The 22,055-nt window shown below is 37.1% G+C and overlaps 1 protein-coding gene across 2 annotated transcripts in view; it reads left to right on the plus strand.

Annotated features, from left to right (window-relative positions):
• Acvr2a (activin A receptor type 2A) overlaps nt 1-22,055 on the plus strand; it is an 81,818-nt gene that overhangs the window by 37,840 nt on the left and 21,923 nt on the right. For both annotated transcript variants that reach the window (XM_087650282.1, NM_031571.3), the window contains 3 exon segments: nt 12,241-12,448; nt 14,999-15,108; nt 15,295-15,449. In XM_087650282.1, the coding sequence (XP_087506408.1) occupies nt 12,241-12,448; nt 14,999-15,108; nt 15,295-15,449 (473 nt within the window).

Below are 22,055 nucleotides of genomic sequence, written 5' to 3' on the forward strand. Positions count from 1 at the left end.
ACAACTACTTGAGTAGCGAAGTCCTGGATCCTAGAGGAGAACCTATAACCTCCATTTTTATCAAGTGGGAAAGAGATCCTACAACAAAAATGTAAAGAGAACCTTTGGATCCCCTTTTCTTCCCTCTTTCTCTTTTGTCCTTACTCCTCTCATCCCTTTGTCTTTTCCTTTTCTTCTCCTGTTTCCTCCTCCTCTCTCTCATCTCCCCCACTCCTTCCTCCTCTTCATCACAGCCTTCTTTCAAATAAAGTCTCACTATGAAGCCCATGCTTGTAAAAGTAAGTTTTATTTTCTGGTTGTAATTGTTCTTTGGTAGGCCCATTACTTCGGTCTGCTAATCTAGGCCTAATTCTGGGAGCTTCTAGCCTCCAGAATCTAATGTAGTGACTAGAATGTTTTCAGCCTCTGAGACTTAACTACTGAATGAGGTCGCCCTTTCTTGTTCTTTCTGAACTCTGGCTGGCTGATTCAACTCAGCCGTTCTGTATCAAACTCCTCTCCCAGCTGATTTATTCAATTTGGCTTTTCTCCTGTCCTCTGAATTGCTATCTCTGCCTGGCCTCATACTAATTTAGCAATCTTTTTTAATCTGACTCTTGCTCATTTTGTCTTTTCCTGGGTCTAGTTTGTTCTTTCTTCAGTCTATCTCTGTAAAACTCTCTCAGTAAAACTGCCTCCTTCTTCCTCTCTGCACTGCTCTCCATGAACTCTACTGTATTCCTGCACTGTACTCTCTCCTTCTTGTACTTACTGTCTTGTCTTTTCCTTAAGTAGCTTCCCTTTCATCTCTCTTGTGAGAGTTGAGCATATCCTAGTCTGTCAAATCTTTCTCTGATTTCTCACTTTTTCTGTCACTCAGTTAGACATCACTTTCAAACATGGGTCTTCCCTCTGCAAACTAACTTTCCCTTCATTGTTTGGGATTAAATGTGAGTACTAAGGGCGGGTCTGTATTGCAGCCAAAGGGATTGAAAGGTGTGTGCTAAGTGCTGAGCCACACACAACCAGAAACAGGTCCAAATAGCCCACAACACTTGCTGGTCTTCAACTTTCAGTGGTCCTCATGCCTCAGCCTTTTTAGTACTGGGGTTACCAGGTTTGTAATACCATGCCAACCTTTATTTATTCAGTTTTTATCCACTAGAAATTGCTTTGCTTGTAAACTGAAGAAACATAGTTAAAAAGATAGAAAAAGTTGTTGGTGATTTTTCTTTTAAAACTGTGTATGGATATTTTGACCATGTGGTTGTCTTTGAACCAGAAGAGGGCATCGTGTCCCCTAGAATTGGTGTTTCAGATGGTTGTGAATCACTCTGTGGGTGATAGGAATGGAACCCAGGATCCTCTGCTATTAACTGTTGAGCCACCAGCCCCTGAACTGCAGTTTTAAGCTGGTAGATGTTACTTTGAAGTAAGCATTCATGGTAATAGGTACCTTTTGTGTTCCTACTTGGTCCTCAAGGGTGCTGCTGCTTGTTCCTGTCACAATTGCAAAAGTGATTACTCTCCAGGTCACTCACCCTCATACTCATCTCCGGTTCCCCTCTGTCCTCATCCCCACTTCCACTGTCAGTCTTGCCCAGGCTCCTCCTTCACATCCATCATGGTCATCAGCACTTTCTGTCATGCTCACTGTCATCCCATTCATTCTCACCTTCACCTTTTTGCATAGCTTTGATGAGTTTAATGAGAAGAAAAGTTGCATTTCATCTCTTAATGCAGCTTTCACTATTGTGCATTTAAAAAATAGTGTATAAATTTGAATATTCTATGCAGAGTTAAAGGCTATTCCTCAAACATGAACATCTAGTATCATAAATTTCCTTTTTCTATTATTATCATCATTATCATTATTATTATATCTTTTTTTTTTTTTTTTTTTTTTTTTTTTTTTTTTTTTTTTTTACAGCCCAGTCATTATACCCATCCCGGTCCACCCTCCAGCAGTTTCCCATCCCATTCCTCCTCCCCCATCTCCAAGAGGATGTTTCCCCCCTACCCCTACCCACCAGACCTCTCCACTCCCTGAGGCCTCAAATCTCTCTTTGAGGGTTAGCTACTTCTCTCACTGAGGCTGGACCAGGCAGTCCTCTGCTGTATATGTGTCGGGATTCCTATCAGCTAGTGTATGCTGCCTGGTTGGTGACTCAGTATCTGAGAGATCTCAGGGGTCCAGGTTAGTTGAGACTGCTGGTCTAACTATGGGGTCACCTTTCTCCTCAGCTTCTTTGAGCCTTTCCCTTATTCAACCACAGGGGTTCCCAACTGCCATCCATTGGTTGGGTGTAAATATCTGCATCTGACTCTTTCAGCTGCTTGTTGGGTCTTTTAGTGGGTAGTCATGATAGGTTCCTGTCTATAAGCTCACCATAGCATCAGTAATACTGTCAGGCCTTGGAGCTGCTTCTTGAGCTGGATCCCAATTTGGGCTGGTGACTGGGCCTCCTTTCTCTCAGTCTTTTCTCCATTTTTGTCCCTGCAGTTCTTTTAAACAGGGACAATTCTGGGTCAGAGTTTTTGACTGTGGGATGGCAACCCCATCCCTCCACTTGATGTCCTGTTTTTCTACTGGAAGTAGATTCTACAAGTTCCCTCTCCCCACTGTTGGGCATTTCATCTAAGGTTCCTCCCTTTGAGTTCTGAGAGTCTCTCATTTCCCAGGTCTCTGGTACATTCTAGAGGGTTCCCCCACCTCCTACTTGCTTCAGAGGTTGCCTGTTTCTATTCTTTATGCTGGCCCTCAGGGCTTCACTCCTGTCCTGCTCCCCCAGTACCTGATCATGTTCCCCCTTTTCCCTTCCAGTCCCCTCTCCCACTCAGGTCCCTCCCTCTCTCTGTCCCCCATGATTGTTTCTCTCCCCCAAGTGGGATTGAGGCATCCTCACTTGGAGTGGGGGTGGGTGAGAGGGTGGCTTGTTACCTTTCTTGAGTTCTGTAGGTTATATCCTGTACATTCTGTACTTATTTTTTCTTTCTAATATCCATTTATTTGTGAGTACATATCATACATGTCCTTTTGGGTCTGAGTTACCTCACTCAAAACAACCCTGAGACTCCACCTTACACCAATCAGAGTGGCTAAGATCAAAAACTCAGGTGTCAACACATGTTGGCGAGAATGTGGAGCAAGGGGGACACTCTTCCATTGCTGGTGGGATTGCAAACTGTACAACCACTCTGGAATCAATCTGGAGGTTCTTCAGAAAACTGGAAATATACCTACCTGAAGACGCAGTTATACCACTCTTGGGCAGATACCCAAAAGATTCCCCACCATGTCACAGGAGCACATGTTCCACCATGTTCATAGCGGCCTTATTTGTGATTGCCAGGAGGCAGGAAACAATCCAGATATCCCACAATGGATGAATGGATACAGAAAATGTGATTCATTTACACAATGGAATACTATTCAGCTATTAATAATGAGGACATCCTGAGTTTTGTAGGCAAATGGATGGAACCAGAAATTTCCTTTTAAAGACTTGATAAGACTTGATGAGTTAGTACCACCTTGATATAAATCATCCTTTGAAAGACTGCAAGAGAACTGTAGAGTCTCATTGCTTGACTTGGGCCTTTAAAGATAGAATCCCCCAGGTTTGTGTCTGTAGGCCCAAACTGTTACCTGGCTTATTTTTGAAGCTATAACTTATACTGGAGAGTGGCACTTAAGTCATGAAGAGTTAACAGAGAAGCAGGAAGTTTGGAAGGAAGCATTGCTATCTTAGAAGTACCAGACAAACCTTTAGGAGCAGCCAATGACTTAACCCAATAGATGAAGCCATCCGACTTCTTACTTTGCTGTACTCTGGAACTTGGAAAGTAGAAGCTTGGAAGTATTTTCTGTGTCAGTCCTTTCAATGCCTGTGACTCTTGTCAGTGTGGATTTCAAAGATCATAAGATTTAAGTGTTGGTTTACTGTGGCTTTTGGAGTTTAACCTTTTACTCATTGGCCCATCTTGCTGGCTCTGTGTATTTTATGTTTGTCAAAAAAGAAAAATTAAAAATATTTTTGGATAAAATTAGGGATGTTTCATATTGAACATTAGTTTTCCATTTATTTATGATAGCCCTTTTATTGTTTACTTTATGCATATAAATATTTTGTGTGCATGAATATATGTGAACTGTGTGTTTGCTCAGTGTCCAAGGAGGTCAGAAGTGGGCTTTGGAAATTCTGGATGTGGCATTACACATAATTGTGAGCTGCCATGTGGATACTGGGAACTGGGACCTTTGGAAGAGCAGTGGGTGCTTTTAATTGCTGAGCTATCTCTCCAACCCTGTTTTGTTTTGTTAAATTTATTTATTTTATTTAGTGAATATACTGTAGCTGTCTTCAGACACACCATAAGAGGGCAGCCAATCCTATTACAGGTGGTTGTGAGTTATACCATTTGTTTGATGGAAATTGAATTTAGAACCTCTGGAAGAGCAGTTAGTCCTCTTAACCACAGAGCATCTATCTGGCCCCTCTTTAAGCCCTGTTTAGGAAAGATTTTACGTTTCTGTGTATGATCATGTAACAGTGACAGTGAAGGACTGCTAAATAATCCTGTTTGAAATAATAGTGTGTGCATGTACACACACACACACACACACACACACGCACACGCACACGCACACGCACATGCACGCACACATATTTACTTACATGGTTTTCTTATGTGTTGAGCATCCTAAAATTATTCATTTGTATAGTGTTGCACAAAACATTTTGATGGTGTTTTTTTAAAGATTTATTTATTATATATAAGTACACTGTAGCTGTCTTTAGACACACCAGAAGAGGGCATCGGATCTCATTACAGATGCTTGTGAGCAACCATGTGGTTGATGGGATTTGAACTCAGGTCCTCTGGAAGAGCAGTTAGAGCTCTTAACAGCTGAGCCATCTCTCCAGCCCACACAAAACATTTTGATACTGCTTTATTTACTTTGTTTGATAAGATGATGAGTGAAAAATCTTTGGTTTCTTTGATCTCTCTTCTTTAGCTGGTTCTCTGGACTTCCAGTTTGTCCTTAGAGTGGCGGAACAGTGAAAGGGAAATAAGAATTGCTTTTCAAATTATATTTTAAACACCATTGACTTTTTCTGGTAGATTAAGTTCCCTTATGGGAGGCACAACACATCCTGAAATATATGCACATTTTGGAATGGCTAAGACGAATTAATTTACATGTGTATTCCTATACAGACTTAAAATCTAGCTCCCAGTGTCATAGATAACTGATTGAAATCATTGGCTATCTGTGATTAGGCACGGGCATGTAGGGCATGTAGCTCAGTAGCATATGTCCTGCTCTAGCACAGGTGTTTATTCTGTTTTCTTAGGCACTTGTTCATAACTTCTAGGAAAGAACCTCAGATTTTCAAGTTGCCAAAACATTATTTTTTTCTTAATGTTGTTTCACACATAGGAAAGTTGTGAGAAGGTGAGATTGGTCCCTGGGTTCTGAAAGATGCTTTCTTAACTAGAAAAATAAAACATGAAATTGCAATTACAAACAATACTTTGTTTCCAACCACCTGTTTAGTACTTAATAGATATTTTTCAGTTTTTGCATTATATTTTGCCTTATGTCACTTACAAAGTACTTTGTGTGCTAGAGGGTAGATAAGATGGATAGTCTTATTCCAAGCATGTTTTGAAAAGTACATTTGTATACTTTTACTCAAAACTATTGGCCACATGGCTGTATTTATAAATGGTTAAATGTTGGGATGGAGCATAGATGTGATTAAGAGCATTGGCTGCTCATCCAGAGGTCCTGAGTTCAATTTCCAGCAACCACATGGCAGTTTACAACCATCTACAGTGGAATCTGATGCCCTCTACTGTCATTCGGGCATACATATAAATTGAATATTCATATATAAATACATCTTAAAAATGGTTAAGTGTTTTTTTTATATTGAGATTAACACATTACAACTAATTAATAGTTGTACTTTACAAAAAGGCAAAAAGCTTAACAAATAGAAACTATTGAAAATACAATTAAGGAAACATGAAACAGTTAAATATATTATGCAGGTATCTACATATCTGTGTGTATCAGTTCACCAAATGTTGATTTTTTTCATGTATTGTGCTAGATATGAGGGTCCATAATGAATAAATAAATTTTTTTTGCTAGCAAAATTCTGGCATTTTGATAGAAGACAGGGCCTTTAGTCATCACTATTTATTTATTGCCTGTCTATCTAAATGAACACATGCCATTTCAGCTCATTTTAAGTATATAGCTTTCCTAGTCATTAAACCAATTGTTCATGCCTTTTTATAAATTAATTATTCTTTAAAAATTGTGTACATTTAGTATACACAGCATGTGTTTGAAGTAACTATATATTACATAATGGGTAAACCATTAATTTATGTATGCATTACTTCATAGACTTAAAATCTAAGAATCTTAACACTCAGTGGCATTGTAACATGGAAAAGGGTATAGGCAAATATGTGCATGCATGCATTCATGCACTGCTGTACACACAGACTGACTGGCATCTGTAAATAGGAGCTGGGAAACATCCCAGGAGCATGTGCTAGGCCTTAGGTTTTGTTCATCAGCACTGCAAAAACACATGAGTAACAATACTAATAAAAAATAAATCTAGGTTATTAAAATTATGTATAAAATAAATCAGTAAATATAAATCACTTTCTATCAGATCAAGGACCTAATCACCTACATTGGATCAGTGAGCCAGTGAGTGCTTTTGAGAGATCAGTGAGTATGGAAGATCAGGCTTTTAGGGTTCTGCTATGTGTACCGGAAGGAAATTTGAAAATGGAGACATATATGAGATTTAGCCTGCAAAGTTTCCTGAAAGAGCTGGCCTTTTAGGAACTACTAGGCTCACAGTGGTGGGAAAAGAGATTCAAAACTATTGTTGCTTCCACTTTATAAGGCCTTCAGCCATTATTACTGAGGAAGCTACCCCTCCCCTTGCTTTGCTTTCATTTGTTAGAATTGGTCTGGTTTGTGTGGATCTGTTACTGGCCTTGTCTGTATCACACATGTCTGAACTATCTCCCTGTACTGTCACAACGTCCCAGTTTGTGTAGCCACATTGTAAACCTTAACATTGGAAGAGTGAGCAGTAACCTCTCCAGTGGTATTATGTCTACAAATATTGAGATTTTGATTGAATTTAAATAAAACTGTACATAACTTCAGGGAGAACTAATATCTTACTTTGAACTTTTTATAAATTGCATACTTCTACAAGTGTTTGGATATTTATTCCATAAACATTTAATAATTTTCACCACATTTGTGTTTTGTTAGATTATGTTAGTTTCTAACATTGTATCTAGTCTTGAATTTTTTTAGAATTTGATTTTATTTTTCTACTTGTTAGTATATAGAAGAGCAACTTTTTTTAATTTTTTTTTTTTTTAAATCTTGTCACTTATTTCTAGCAGGTTCTAGCAGGTTTTCTTTCAGATAGAATCCTTGGAATGTTTTTTTAGAAAAGTAATGTCATCTGTCAATAGAGTTTTATTTTTCTTTTCTCAAGATTATACCTGTGATTTCTGTCTCTTGTTTTTTAGCAGAAATCAGAACATTAATTACTGCTTTAAATAGAAGGGTATGAAGAATGTGGATGGATGTCTGTGTCTGTTCTTAACCTGAAGCCTGCAGCCTTCCGCCTTATGCACAGCCATTAAATATGATGTCCTTGCTGGGCTTTGGTAGATCCTCTTTTTGATGTTGAAGTTCTTTTTTTTATTCCAAGTATGCTGTTGGTTTTCATTATAATGGGTGTTAAATTTATCTGATGTTTCCTCTGTGTTGGTTTATGTGCTTATATTATTTTTCACTTCTGGTTTCTTGATATGGTAGACTGCAGTGAATAAGTTTCAATGCCAAACTAGCCTTGCATAGCTGAAGTCAGCCCAGTTGTGGTGTCTTAGTTTTCTTTTCTTTTTTTAAAAAGTACATTATTAGATTGCGTTTATTAACGTTTTGTTGAGAACTTTAGCATCCAAGTTAGTGGTCTGTTTTTCCTGTGCTGTTACTTTATATCAATGTAATTCAATTTCAAAGTTGTATTGAAATTAATTAATTGATTGAGATTAATTTTTACTTTGAAATGAATGAGGAAGTACTCTTTTTAATCCAGAGGAGATTGTGTATAAAACTAGCATTGCTATATTATTTTAATATTTGGTGCAAAAAAATCCAAATTATATTTGTATGCTGTCTTTTAGGTGAAATTTCTTTTCTTTATGGAAAAGTGTTTGTGTTTTGATTGTCTTGGGTGTTTTATGCTCTACCAAATTTCAAATCCTTTGTATAGCTTGTTTTTTTTTCCTAGTGGTAAGAACATGCCATAGTTAGTGCTAGTTATCAATGAAAGTACATTACATGGAATAGTATATAAGCTACTCAAATACTTGATTGTAACTAGAGTTCCTGATTTTCTACAGTTAGACTTGAATTATGGATCTAGAGAAAAATATGGACACTGAATCAGCCTGCTTAATTTTATAGATGTGAAGGATTTGTTTGCTTGGCCAAGGTTACATATGAAGTTGTAGGTTTAGTCTAGAGTCTTTAAGCTAGGAAGGCTTATTAGGTCATCCATGAGGCTTTGCAGGAGGGAAAGAAAGAAGAAACACATGGATATATAAATATATAGTATGCATATGTATGTGCATGTGTGTGGTATGTGTGTGTGTATATATGTGTAGTATTACTGTATATATGTATATATAGAGAGTATGTGTATGTGTGTGTATATATATGTATACATATATATGTGTATATATATTCTCTCTCTTAAATACAGTTAAGTTACCTCTTTTCCAGGATATAGAAAATGGCACCGAGTCACAAGAATACATCAAACAGCATTCAAGAATGTGCCTTGCATGCCTTTTATACATAATTATTTCTTTTAAAAATGGAAATTTTGACTATTTGAAATTATTTTGGTAGAATAAACTTAGGGAGAGAGGTTTAACATTTAAGAAAGCATTAGACTAGAGTGTACCATCTGAACAATAGCATCCTAGTATCAAACTATCTTTTGAAATCAGTGTGAACATTAAGACTTTAAAAAAATACAATTAGATATATTTAGTATGTTTTCATAGATATTATGTTATTTTATTTACTGTTTAGTTAGGGAATGTATTGGACAGAGGCTAGTTATCCAGTTAGCTTTAGGAGAAGGAATGAAGATTATCAGATGTTTCCTCATAATCAATTTTCTTTACCTATGGGGGAAAATGATAGTCTGGATCTAGGAAATCATTCTGAAAATGTGTTTAACATTAAAAGATAAATGTTAGAAGTTCTTTCACAGTTATTAAAGTGATGATTTGTTTGTCTTTTGTGTACAAATATAATACTGACGATTCCCCTTCCTTGTCATCCCTTGTGTGCTACAAAATTCTCTTGAGACTCTCAGAAAGCTACTGTTCATCAGAAACCAAAGTGCTGCCCACTGGTACTTGGGCTACGAGCAGTGTTAGTTTGTTTTGGTCATGTTTTAGTTTAAGATATTCCTGGGCGTCAGTGGACTCTTCTTTTGAAAATTGAAAATAGCTATGCAGTGTTTTTTATTACTTTTTTTTTTAAAAGTCCAGTCATTACATTCCTTCCAGTCTGCCCTCCCACAGTTCCTCATCCCATTCCTCCTCCCCACTGTCTCCAAGAGGACCCCCCACCCCTACCCTAGGGCACCTTGAGGTTGCAATTTCCATTCATTCTGCTGGCCTTCGGGGCTTCTCTCCTGCTCCTTAGCCCAGTACCTGATCATGTTCCCCTTTTCTCCTCCCCTTCCCCTGTCCCATCCAGACCCCTCCCTCCCTCCCTCCCTCCCTCCCTCCCTCCCTCCCTCCCTCCCTCCCTCCCTTCCTCTCTCCCTCCTCCTGCCTTCCAGGATTGCTTTCTTCTCCCTCCCATGAGTTAAGAGGAGAGAGATGTGCAGAACACCCATCTAGCAAATCAAACAAAGGCAGGTCAGCCAGTCTCTTGGAGCTAGTAATGGCAGTGTTTTAAGAGGGAGTTGTTGCTCACACAACCTGAGGTCCAGATTTTCTCAGAATAAATTCTATATTTAAGTGTTTGAAAAAAAATAATCAAGGATAATATTTTGTGAGATGTTAAAAATTACAAAAAGTTTAGTTTTTAATCTGCATAAATAAAGTTTTATTGGAACACAAACTCTGTTCATTCATTTACTGTCTATGGATACTTTTGTACTTCACAAGCAGAGTAGTTGCTTGTGCAGACCATATGGCCTGCAAAGCCTAAAATACATACTGTCTGGACCTTTACAAAAACGCTTGCCATCCCTGTTTTAAGATAAGAGTGTGGGCAGTACATGCTTTTAGAATTTTTAGTACAAGAGAAACTTGGTTTGCTCATGTTTTGAAGGAGTTTCTGAAAAGAAATAACTTAGAAAATGGTTGCTGATGTGTTCAGATAGACAGTAGTAGCAGACCTTCTCTAGAATACAGATGCCATGGTTGTCGTATGGTTTGCACTGTGTCATTTTGTGACAGCATTTCTGCACACAGACACTGCAGACTTACAGTTACATCTCTGTTAGTACATTCTGCTAGGACATTGTAGAACAGCTCTTCCCAAGACTTACTTAGGTTCTTAGAATTAAGAAACCCATGTTAGTTTGTTGTTGCTAGGACAACATACCAGCCATCAACGACTTAAAAGATTTATGCCAGATCCCTGTTTTCTTGTCTCAGCAACTTGTTGGTTTCATTGCCGTGAACCTGAGTACAGATGTGAACCTTGCGACTGGGAACTGTCTAGCCACACAGTTCATGGCAGACAGGAAGCAAGACTGAGAGAAAAGGGGTTGTGTCCCAAGTGACCTACTTCACTAGGCCCCCAGGGATCTTGTAAAATACCATACTAACATGGGATTAACTCACTGGTTAGGTCAGAGACCTCAGTGTCACCTCCCAATAATGCCACATCTGGGGAACAAATCTTCCTGAGCTTTTTGGGCTGATATTTCCTGTCTATAGCACAACTACCCCGAGATTTTTTTTTTTTTAATTCAGATTTTATGTTTTCCTTGTTAGAAATGAGACATTTTTTTTTCTTTTTTTCGGAGCTGGGGACCGAACCCAGGGCCTTGCGCTTGCTAGGCAAGTGCTCTACCACTGAGCTAAATCCCCAACCCCGAAATGAGGACATTTTAAAATGGCAATTTGTTAAATGGCAGGTGTCCATTCTACATTAGTAAAAGAAATCTTTATAATTTTTTTTTTCTGAATCAAAAAGAAATGTGATGTTTTTATAACTTTAATGATTTTTTTAGTAGAAAACCATGGGATTTCTTATCTCTTTTATTTATCTACCAATGTATGTTACTTTGATTGTTGTATTATTTTGATCTATCCATATACAATTAACTAGTTAGAAAAGAGAAAATATTTTAATAATTTATTTAGAGCATTATATTTCTTTCTTTTATATGATACCAAAATTCAAGAAGTAGCTTCATTTTTTTAAAAGTCAGTTGATCTCTCTCACCTCGAATTTTTTTTTTTTATACATGAGTGCTTTGTAACATCACATTAATTCTTTTATAAAATAATGATTCTCTGAATTATGTGGATCTTCTCGATATTGGCTCATTCCATTATTCAGAATTCAGAGGCCACTTTTGTTACCATTACCACTGATAGCACTATTGCATTTATTCTAATGCTAAAAGATCTAAGTCTCCCACAATCCCTGTCTTTACTAACAGATTCAAATTTACCACTGGCAATGCATATTAATATAAATTGCTTTACTTGAGTTAACAGACTTACTTTTGAGAGTGTGTCTGCCAGATTCCAAAGTCTCCATGGCTCTGGTTTGTTTAGTCTACAGAGTTGAAGGAACTACAGCCAAACTATACAGGAGAATTGTGTTTTCTTAGGTTGTATTTTGTCACACAAAATATTTACAAGGAGTTCTAACCATGGAGAGGTTGAAATGTAATAAAATCAACAGTTTTTGCTACCTTTTGTGTGTTTAGGTGAGGCTGACGTTGTCAAGAGAAATTTTGTGATATATGTGGGCAATTTCGATTACTGTGGTTACTTTTCTGCCTGAAGCTCGGGGATGCAAATGCACAGTTGCAGCACTGGGGAGAGGAGCTGTGGGCAGGGCAAGAGCACTTTAAGCAGCTGCCTTCTTCAGAACACTGCTCTTAGGAAGGGATAGTTACCGTATGTTTTCTGTTATCTTAACAGGTGCTATACTTGGCAGATCGGAAACTCAGGAGTGTCTTTTCTTTAATGCTAATTGGGAAAGAGACAGAACCAATCAGACTGGTGTTGAGCCTTGCTATGGTGATAAAGACAAACGACGACATTGTTTTGCTACCTGGAAGAATATTTCTGGTTCCATTGAAATAGTAAAGCAAGGTTGTTGGCTGGATGATATCAACTGCTATGACAGGTAAGAATGTATTTAATTTTTAAGATGGAGTTCAGTGACTTTTCTTCCTACTGTCCTGCCTTGAAAAAGGAAAGAAAGACCAATGCATGGATTTTCAAGTAAGTATTTCTTGATGTTTTGAAGATAACATTATGAAGACCATTGCAACATTCACCAGTGACAAGATTTTTCTTTCTATGTAATAAACATACCATATTTCTGCTTTATTCTTGATATGTTTGAGTAATCTACAAGTAGTGAGAACCTTTATATATGAATAATTTTACCATATTATTAGCATTATAAGCTTTAATGCCAATTTAATAATCACTTTAAAAGAAAATCTATGTGTTGACAAGTCTGTCCTTAAAGAGGAATAATACTTTGTTGCAGTATTCAGTTTTCTCCTTTATATATTTGGAAGAAGTTGGGTCTTTTGTTTTTTACCTTAAGAGATATTTACATTGACATTTAGAATTATATCAGAACTAAAAACTCATATAAAGCTATTTTTTTTTTTTTTTTGGGGGGGGAGCTGGGGACCGAACCCAGGGCCTTGCGCTTGCTAGGCAAGCGCTCTACCACTGAGCCAAATCCCCAACCCCGAAAGCTATTTTCTTTAATTCATCTTATTTCAATTATTTTATACTAGAATAAATAAATGGTAATGCTATTGAGTACTTCTGATCTTTCCCTTATAGGAAGGGACATCCATATTAGACTGATCGTTTTCCTGCCTGGGCTGCAGCTTTTGCACTAGGGGTGGGTGTTGTAGAATGGTGAGACCGGCACAGCCCTAGGTAACCAGCTGTTTTGGACCCAAGAAGTTGTGCCATAGCTGCTGACCATTCTGTCAGTTTCCAGGAGCCTTAGTTACCTAGGGTTGATGATTGATTAGCTGTATATGATGTAGGCATGTATTAAATAAATTATGAAAGTTACATTAGCTCCATGATATGTTAAAAGTATAGTCATTTAGTTATATATTTGATATTTGGGTTATGCTTCAAAGTCTTAAGAATTTTCAAAAATTATTTCTCTATACTTACATTCTTTACCTATATTTCTGACTGTTAGTATAGGTGCACAACCTATCTGCTATTATAAAAGGAAGTGGGAAGACAGTAGAAAAAAATTTAAGGGGTGATCTTTACTCTGACTTTTTATTAGTTCACAGGAGGAAGCTGTGAGTGCATGTGTGTGTCTGCATACACAGATGTGCATGTGTTCTATGTATATGTATACATACATACATACATACATGCATGTGTAGTGAAAACTCCTGTACTTCTTGCCTCTCAACTCAGTGCTTTACTTGTGTGAGAACCAGGCAGTGCTGAAATGCTTAGTGAGCCGTTCATTGGAGCCTCACAGAGAGCATTACTCAGCATAAAGTGCTTGCTTTCAGTGATAACCGCACTATCTTTGTTTCTGCGGATTAAATGCTAATAATATAGAAATTCATGAATCCAATATTTATGCTCTAAAACTGAATAAACAAATAAGGATAGTATGAGAAGGGTAATTTTCTTGAGTTAAGTGTTTTTCTTTTCAGTGCTTGGAAGCATGACTTTTACTTTTTAAAATTACATATTCCTTGTGAAACAGCTTCACTTATCTTTTAATTTCTTCTAAGCTGACATTACTAGATTCTCTTTAGAGTTTGACACTGGTAAAGCCATTAGCTCTTGAACTTGAGCTTTCCTTTGGAGCTGTCTCAGTTATTGCTGAGTGCTACACTAAGTCGGCTCGTGGTGTTCGAGAGCGGTAAGGTTGGTTTGGAAAGGACAGATTGATGTAGCTGTTTCTCAGTAGCTGATTGAAGCTTGCATCGAGAGTAGCTCTTATCGAGACTGCTGCTTTTCATTTTATTTTAGTTTGTCTTGATTGTCATCAGTCTGAGGGACAAGGCTCTTTGTGTTCGTTGTTCACGTTAGTCTCCTGCTTTTGTTTTCTTAAAGTACAAATTTGTTCATCTGCTCAAGAATTGTAAATCTACTACTGTGAGAAAAGCTAATTTGGGTCTCTAATGCTCAAGTAAATTCTGTTCATGAGATACAAGTTCACATCATTTGTGTGTGTGTGTGTGTGTGTGTGTGTGTGTTTGTGTGTGTGTGTGTTTGTGTGTGTGTGTGTGTGTTTACTTAGCTTTATATCTAGTTGTCAGTTTTTCATATTCACAAAATAGGAAGCTATATTTCCCATGAGCAAATGCAACTCCTAGACTAAATTGCCTCACTGACTTTATGTTCTTCTCCAGGCTTCTCTAATAATTAAAAAGAACACAAAGGAGATAGTTACCTTAGATTGCTCATTTAACCACATTAAAGCAATAGTCTGAGGAAGTCAGTGTGATCATCATACACTCAGATGTTTGGTTTTTCTGTTGAGATTTACTAACAGAAGTCTAGGAACAGTTTTAGTTTTAAGAATTGATTATTGGATACTCAGGAATGCCTTGAATTTGAATATAATGACTCCTGTCTCAGAAAGAATTCATCTATTGTGGGGTCAGTATAATGCTATATATATTAATTATTCTTTATTTTTATTCTTTGCCTTTTTAAATAGGACTGATTGTATAGAAAAAAAAGACAGCCCTGAAGTGTACTTTTGTTGCTGTGAGGGCAATATGTGTAATGAAAAGTTCTCTTATTTTCCGGAGATGGAAGTCACACAGCGTAAGTGTATATTGAAAATACATGCTTGTTCTGCTAGTAGATTGAAAAGGAAATATTTTGTGTTGAGTAATTTACTACTGCTTTCTTATACTCCATCCCCCACTTTCCAGCCCCCAGCTGTGGTAACGACTTATTATAGGATCGTGTAAACCAAATCCGAGCCATTTCCTCTCCCCTCTTTCACAGCCACATCAAATCCTGTTACCCCGAAACCACCCTACTACAACATCCTGCTGTATTCCTTGGTACCACTTATGTTAATTGCGGGGATTGTCATTTGTGCGTTTTGGGTGTACAGACATCACAAGATGGCCTACCCTCCTGTACTTGTTCCTACTCAGGTAAGTTATTGTCCTGTATTTTCTTTTATACATTTTATATTTTAAAGAAGTAGTAACTGAAGTAAACTGAGTAATGTCTTTAGTTATTTTCTTTGGAGTTCATTTTGGAATGTTTATTGTCATGGAAACTACACCTGATTGCAGTCTTACTAATTTTGTATGTTGTAAACTTTACTTAAAGGTTGCAGTAGTGTCAGGTCTTGGCATCATCCGATAATCTCCTCTGTAGTCTCACTGTTACCCGGAGCCTTGAGTACGGAACACCCTCTGCTTCCATATTGAAGTTCTCAATGATGAGAAGGTGGTCTCAGTCTTCTCTGTGCTCTTCTCTATTCTGCTTTGCCAAAGCCCTGACTGTAGAAGTGATCCACAAAGTTAGGCAAGAATGTTTGGAAAAGGGAAGTTTTCTAAAGGCTTTTGGGATATATATCTGAGATCTTTCAAATACAAGTTGCAGATAAATATTTTTTTTTACCATGTTTTACTGCTAATTCAGGTGTGTTGATTTGTTTACAGCACAGCAAATATTAATTGGATAGTAAAAACTTTAAAAAGTGTCTGATTACTCACTTAAAATTATCCTGAAAATTTGAACTGGGTAATCAGATTTAAAGACCCTGAACTTTCTTTATTATCCAGTATGTAGATAGTCATTAGTCCAGTGCCACACAGGACTTTTCATCTAAGTAGCTAATAATCTGCACACCCAAGAAAACTGATAACTTTGATTTATATTTCTTTGAGCTATTTCTAAATTCTAATTTTTACCGTGGTGGTTTTTTTTTTTTTTTTTTTTTAATTCTTTAAGATTGGAATACCTTGGGCCTCTTAGTTTAACTGTGTGTTTTTTTTTTTTTTTTTTTTTAATATTAGTAGGCAAAATGGAAAAAAAAACTTGATAAAAGAAATTAGGAGAATCTGGTATTTTAGTGATAAGAACAATTCCTCTATCTAAGCATTATTTATATGATCATACCTAACCATATGTTGTTGCATCAGCTCTTTGATCTCTGTAATCTTTGAAAAATGCATACAGAAAAATAAACCCAGTCGTAGATAACTTCCATTCTGTCAATGGCTTTAAAATTTTGTTTTAGTATCTAAATTTAGAAAAGAAAGTAAAGTACTTTGTGCCCTAATAATTCTCTGAAATTACCCTAGATTCATAAATGTGACAGAAAAACCTAAAAAACACATTTAAAGGAACTTTTATATAATTAATGGAATTTTTATTAAAGGAAATTTTGAACATTAATATAGATAGAACATTGAAATATATCCAATGCTGGTATGCGAGTGTTGTTAAGATATTCCTCTCTCTCTTTGTCTCTTTGTCTCTTTGTCTCTCTCTCTCTCTCTCTCTCTCTCTCTCTCTCTCTCTCTCTCTGTGTGTGTGTGTGTATGTGTGTGTGTGTGTCCGCGCACACATATGCGCTCATGCATGATTCTATATATTAGATGACTTTCATAAGAAGTACTAATTAAGAGTTTAACATTTTCTTAAGAAAGGAAAGACACTGTTAGAATTCATAAATAATAGACCGAGACCTGTTATAAGTATCCTTTCTGGGTTTCAGATGTTTGCTGCTGTTGATATTTTTGTGTGTGTTTAGGAATGATGAAAAACAAGGAGTCACTTTTGTGATTGAGTATCTTGGCATGGACAAATTTTTATAAAAAGGGACAACCCTGAACTGACTTAAACTTTTTTTGGATTTCAAACTGTGTGCAAAATGGCATTTTTTTTATGTGGAATCTCATTCTGGTCACCTTAGACTTTGTCTGACACAGTTAACTTGCATGGTTTGAGTCTCATTTTTGGTGAGAGTTTTTATATAAATTTTGTAATCCTTTTAAATTTAAAAATAATTGGAGGTAATTACTTCAAGCATTTACTGATTATTTAAGTGCTTGTTCTAGGGTGGTGTTATGCATAATTATACATACACACATACACAAGTCAAACACACAAAGGGCTTCTTTTTATTGACTTCTAAATTGTGATACTGGTATGTAAGTATCATCTTTGGGATTTGTTAAAACACTCACATTGCTCAACCATACTTCTGAAAGTGTAGAATGGAGCTTTTGAAAAAGTATATTTAATAAGGACTGGCTTAATTAATTTTTATCTCACAGGACTAGTGCGTAATATTAGATTATAGATAAACTGTGATGTATAAAAGCTTACAAGTATCAGAGTGTATATAAAAGACTCCAAGTATGTTGGAATGTGATCCACAGTGTTTCTCAAGCTTTGCTTCCTTTGCTTTTCTATCTTGCTCCTCTTTTCAGACAGCAGCAGACACTTTTGAATACTAGTTAGGTCATTCAGTGACATCTCCAGCATCTCTATCACGTTACCGGTAGTCTAGCTTACCTAACTGCTTTAGGTACTGAGTAGTTCTTGTGCCTCTGACAGTGACACTACCATGGTCTCTGTCAGCCTCTTAGGAAGAGGAAAGAGCACACGTCACACTGTACAGAAAACACACACTCATCGCTCTCCTTTAAAAGTTGTTTGAAAATGTAGAAAACATTTTTAAAAAGCGATTGGGTCATAGACAGAAATTTCTGGCTACTGGCTTGATTTTACCAGTGTGCACTGACTGTTTAAAGCATTCGTAAGTATTAACGAATGGGTAGATGAGATGTACTGTACACTTCAAGTCTCGAGGACATGCCTGTGCTTTACCTGCTAGGTGCCCACCTTCCCAGTCAAAAGACCTGTTAGGACAAGATCTTGCAGTCTTGCCAAGAACATTTCTTTGCACCATGTTTAAGTTCTTTATGAAAATGGCATACTTTTTTTTATTTCTTAGAGAAACTTCCAAATCTTTAGCTAATGGCTGGTTTATGAGTAAACTGATATCCGGAAAGGACTTGATCTTAGCAATATCAATAAGTTGGTTATGTCAGTTAAGTAATGGGAGTCATTATAGTAAAGACAGCGTTTATTTAGAATATTTTTATTAGTATTATCTTCAGTGATATTAGGATATACATAATTTAAAATCTGTGTCTCTTTAATTATGGTTCTTTATAATGAACAAAAAACATTCACTGTAAACTAATCTAGCATGATTAAGGATACAGGCAAGGCATGTCTCTGTGTGATTAATAATTGAAGGTACTGATGTTTCTTTATAACTCAGAGCTGTTTCTTTATAAATCACCATTGTTTCATGGTGTCCCTGCTTTCACAGTCATCTGAGATGAAAGGTGGAGAACTAATGCTCTTAACTCTGCCATTTTCCAGACCCCATTCTCCACCTTTTATCTTGATGGTATTGCATTCAGAATGTTTCTGCCTTTGAGGTTATAGATGTCTCTGTAACCTTACAGCTGGTCTTCTTGCTTTCATGCTCTCCTTCACCTCTGCCATTGCTAGAATAGTTTCTACACATTAGATTATGTTGCTTCTGTGATTAGAAGTCCTCAAGGGCTCTTACTGCTTTGCACCCCATCATATGTCGTCCACCATACACTGTCTTCTGATTTTTTTCTCCATGTTATACCCAAAGTCATCTAGCATACATATCTAGAGTTGTAATTATATTTTCTCTTCTCTTTCAGCTAAATAGCCCCAGGAGAGAAAAGCTCATAGTAATCTATATACATACTGTGTACATACTGTATCATATTTCATTTTTCCTAAGCTCTTGAAGACAAAGTACAGATGAGCATCCCAAAAGTACTGGGTGCAGGGTTGAGTTTGTTTTCTGTAGAGTCTCATGGAGATGGTAAGATTAACCCCAGGAGTTCCTGAAATAACATCCAGGTACTTTTAGAACCTTGCCTTGAGATGAATCTACATTTTTTGGAGGATGTACAATAAGCTGAAGTATTCCTAGCTTTTATAAGACAGTGACATGATCCCAGACTCAAGACGCAGCCTCTCTTTGTATTATATAGGTCAGTTTTCTTTCGCTTATGCTGGAACTCTTTCCACACATAGGAAGAGGCTCATCCACAGTGAGTAAATTGAATCAAACTGGTTTTTCTGGTGATAGTGAGTCATGGTATGAGGGAATTGACGGACTGACTCTATTGTTAAGCCTATTGTGGTAAAGAGTTAATGTGGTTTCAGGAAAACTGTTTGTGAACTTAAGTTTCCTGTTTATAATACCTGCCACTTGATAATGATTAGAGTCTAGAAATTGCTTTCCTTAAATAGGATACAAAGTTAGCTTTTTGTTCATTTCAAAAGGCTGTATCACTAGCGCTTTAGTATTGCAACATTGTTCTTTTTAAAGTGGCATCGTCTTCATGACGTCTGCTTAGTTGTTGGTTTGAGATGGAGCATGGCATTTCATGTTGGGGATCCCCAAGTTGAGCATGCATAGTAACCATTGACCTTAATATTAAAGCAATAATAGGATGACATTTCATGCTGTGCCAAACGACTACCCTCTGAGAAACTAAGTCCTCTCTGAAAATGCCTCATAGGGTTTTCCCCTTCATTGTGACCCTATATACACAACCCCTGAAGAGTGGTGAGAAACCAAGTTGTAGGGAAACACTGAGGCCAATCTAGGGAAATGTGTTCCTTTCTTTCTTGGGGAAGATGTAGGGGAAAATTGCTAATTTTTATTGATAATGTTTAGCATTTATAGAAGCACACCTTTAAAAATACCTTTTTACTTAAAATAGAATTACATCATCCCTTTGCCCTTTGCCTTGCTCCTGTAGGCACACACCAAGTTCTCTTCCTCCAGCTCCTCCCATGTTTTCCTGCCTCACTCTCACTTTGACAGCTTCTTTTTCTCTACTTTTGTTACCTGTGTGTACGCATAAATGTAAAGATAAAACCTGCTGAGTCTGATTTTGTTGTTTATGTGTATGGCTTTGGATTCCTTTGTTAGGAAATTTATCCCTGGGAAAGACTAGTTTTCCATTTTCTGCACCTATTAATTGCCTGGTTCTTTATCTAGGGGTAAAATCCTATGAGATTTCTCTTTTTTGGTGATAATACCTGTTTATGCAGTCATTTCTAGGTAAGACTCTTGCCCAGACTTCCTGGTACTTCCTGGTCTTGACATTTTCCCACCCTGTCTTATGTAATCGTCTCTGAGCCATAGACACAGAAGCAGTGATGCAGATGCACTCTGCCACTCTGCTGTGTCCCCTTTGTCTCCATTTGCTGTAAAGAGAGGCTTCTGGGTAAGCAGTAGCTTTACTTACTTATCTGCATATTCGACTAAGATTTAGAGTATTGTAAAGGATTATGCTGACCTAGGAAAACAGTGGCAGTAGATCCTTTTCTAAGGTCCATGGCCTTATTAGCCCTGGGAATCTGGCTATATTTTCAGTACCAGGCATTATTTTCCTCCTGTTGAGTGGGTCTTTAGTGCAATCAGATGCTGTTGGTTACACTTACTGCATCTTGATGGACATCTCATTGTGTTGGTTATTGTTGTGGTTCAGAGGTGTCACAACTGGGCTGGATTCAAAATTACTTCCCTCCCTTGGCAGCTTACATAGGATTTTCTATGGACCACACAGGAAGGAGGTTTTTAGGTCTGATCCATTTTGAATATTGTGACAATTTTTTTCCTGGGCAGGTTCAGCACACCTGTCTGTTCACCCTAGATAGGAATCCCACAACAGACAAATGAACAAATACCATCAAAGTCCAGCTTGGTGAACCTTGAGTTTGATTGGGGTTACAATCAATGTGTCACTTATAGAAACAAATATGACTCAAAGACAGCTAGCTACATTACCAAAACCCACCCTAGTATGGGTGACTGCTCACAAAACCTGGAGTGCTTTGCACAACCATGCAGGTAGCCCAACAGGTTGGAGACTGTCCTTTATCAGTGACTCTGGTCTAAACCTATTTTAGGCAGTTCGGCTGATTGCCACTACTAGGCAGCTGGTCTGGTCTCAAGAGTATTCCTTTCAGCTTTTGCTCTTCTGGGTCTTTTTACAGCTTAGCTTGTTAGGTCTGTGATGGACTCTCAGCTTTTGTTGCTTACTGTGGCAGAGAGGGACCTAGTGAATCTGGACAGTTTCATGGATTTCCTGAAGCTGTTCTTGAGTTTTTTTACTTTCTTGTTTTAAGGAGTTATCCTGAAGGATGGAATGTTTAAATCTGGGAGGAAGCTGGTAGAAAAGTAGGTTGACTGCTTAATGGCTACAGTTTATTAATACATGTTGTTTCTCTTCTGCTTGAATCAGGACTTGGATGAATGGACACAAATTATTTAGAATGAGTTGTATCAAAAAAGGAAAGAAATCATTTGCATTTCTTTTATCACTTTCTGTAAATGATTTTGATTGGCATATATCCTTGGATACCTTTTTCTAGCCTCATCTGTTTTAGTTTATGTATTTTCTCTCTTATGAACTATTAAATATACTATTTTTCTTTTACAGACTATAACAGTATAGAAAAATAGCTTTTCAGCTTGATGTGCTGTTTATCTCAATCCCTTAAAAGATGTATCTTTAAATGAAACTTAGTAGAGTGCTATTGCATGCTCAGGAAATACCAAAATTTAATGTGTGTTGGTACAAATTTTGTACATTTAAGGTATACAGTGATATATGTATTTTACCAGTTTAGTAGTTTGTATGAGATTTCTGATAGGAGAATCTATA

Source organism: Rattus norvegicus, chromosome 3 (assembly GCF_021556685.1).
Source record: "Rattus norvegicus strain SHRSP/BbbUtx chromosome 3, alternate assembly SHRSP_T2T, whole genome shotgun sequence".
In the NCBI taxonomy this organism is placed as follows: Eukaryota; Metazoa; Chordata; class Mammalia; order Rodentia; family Muridae; genus Rattus; species Rattus norvegicus.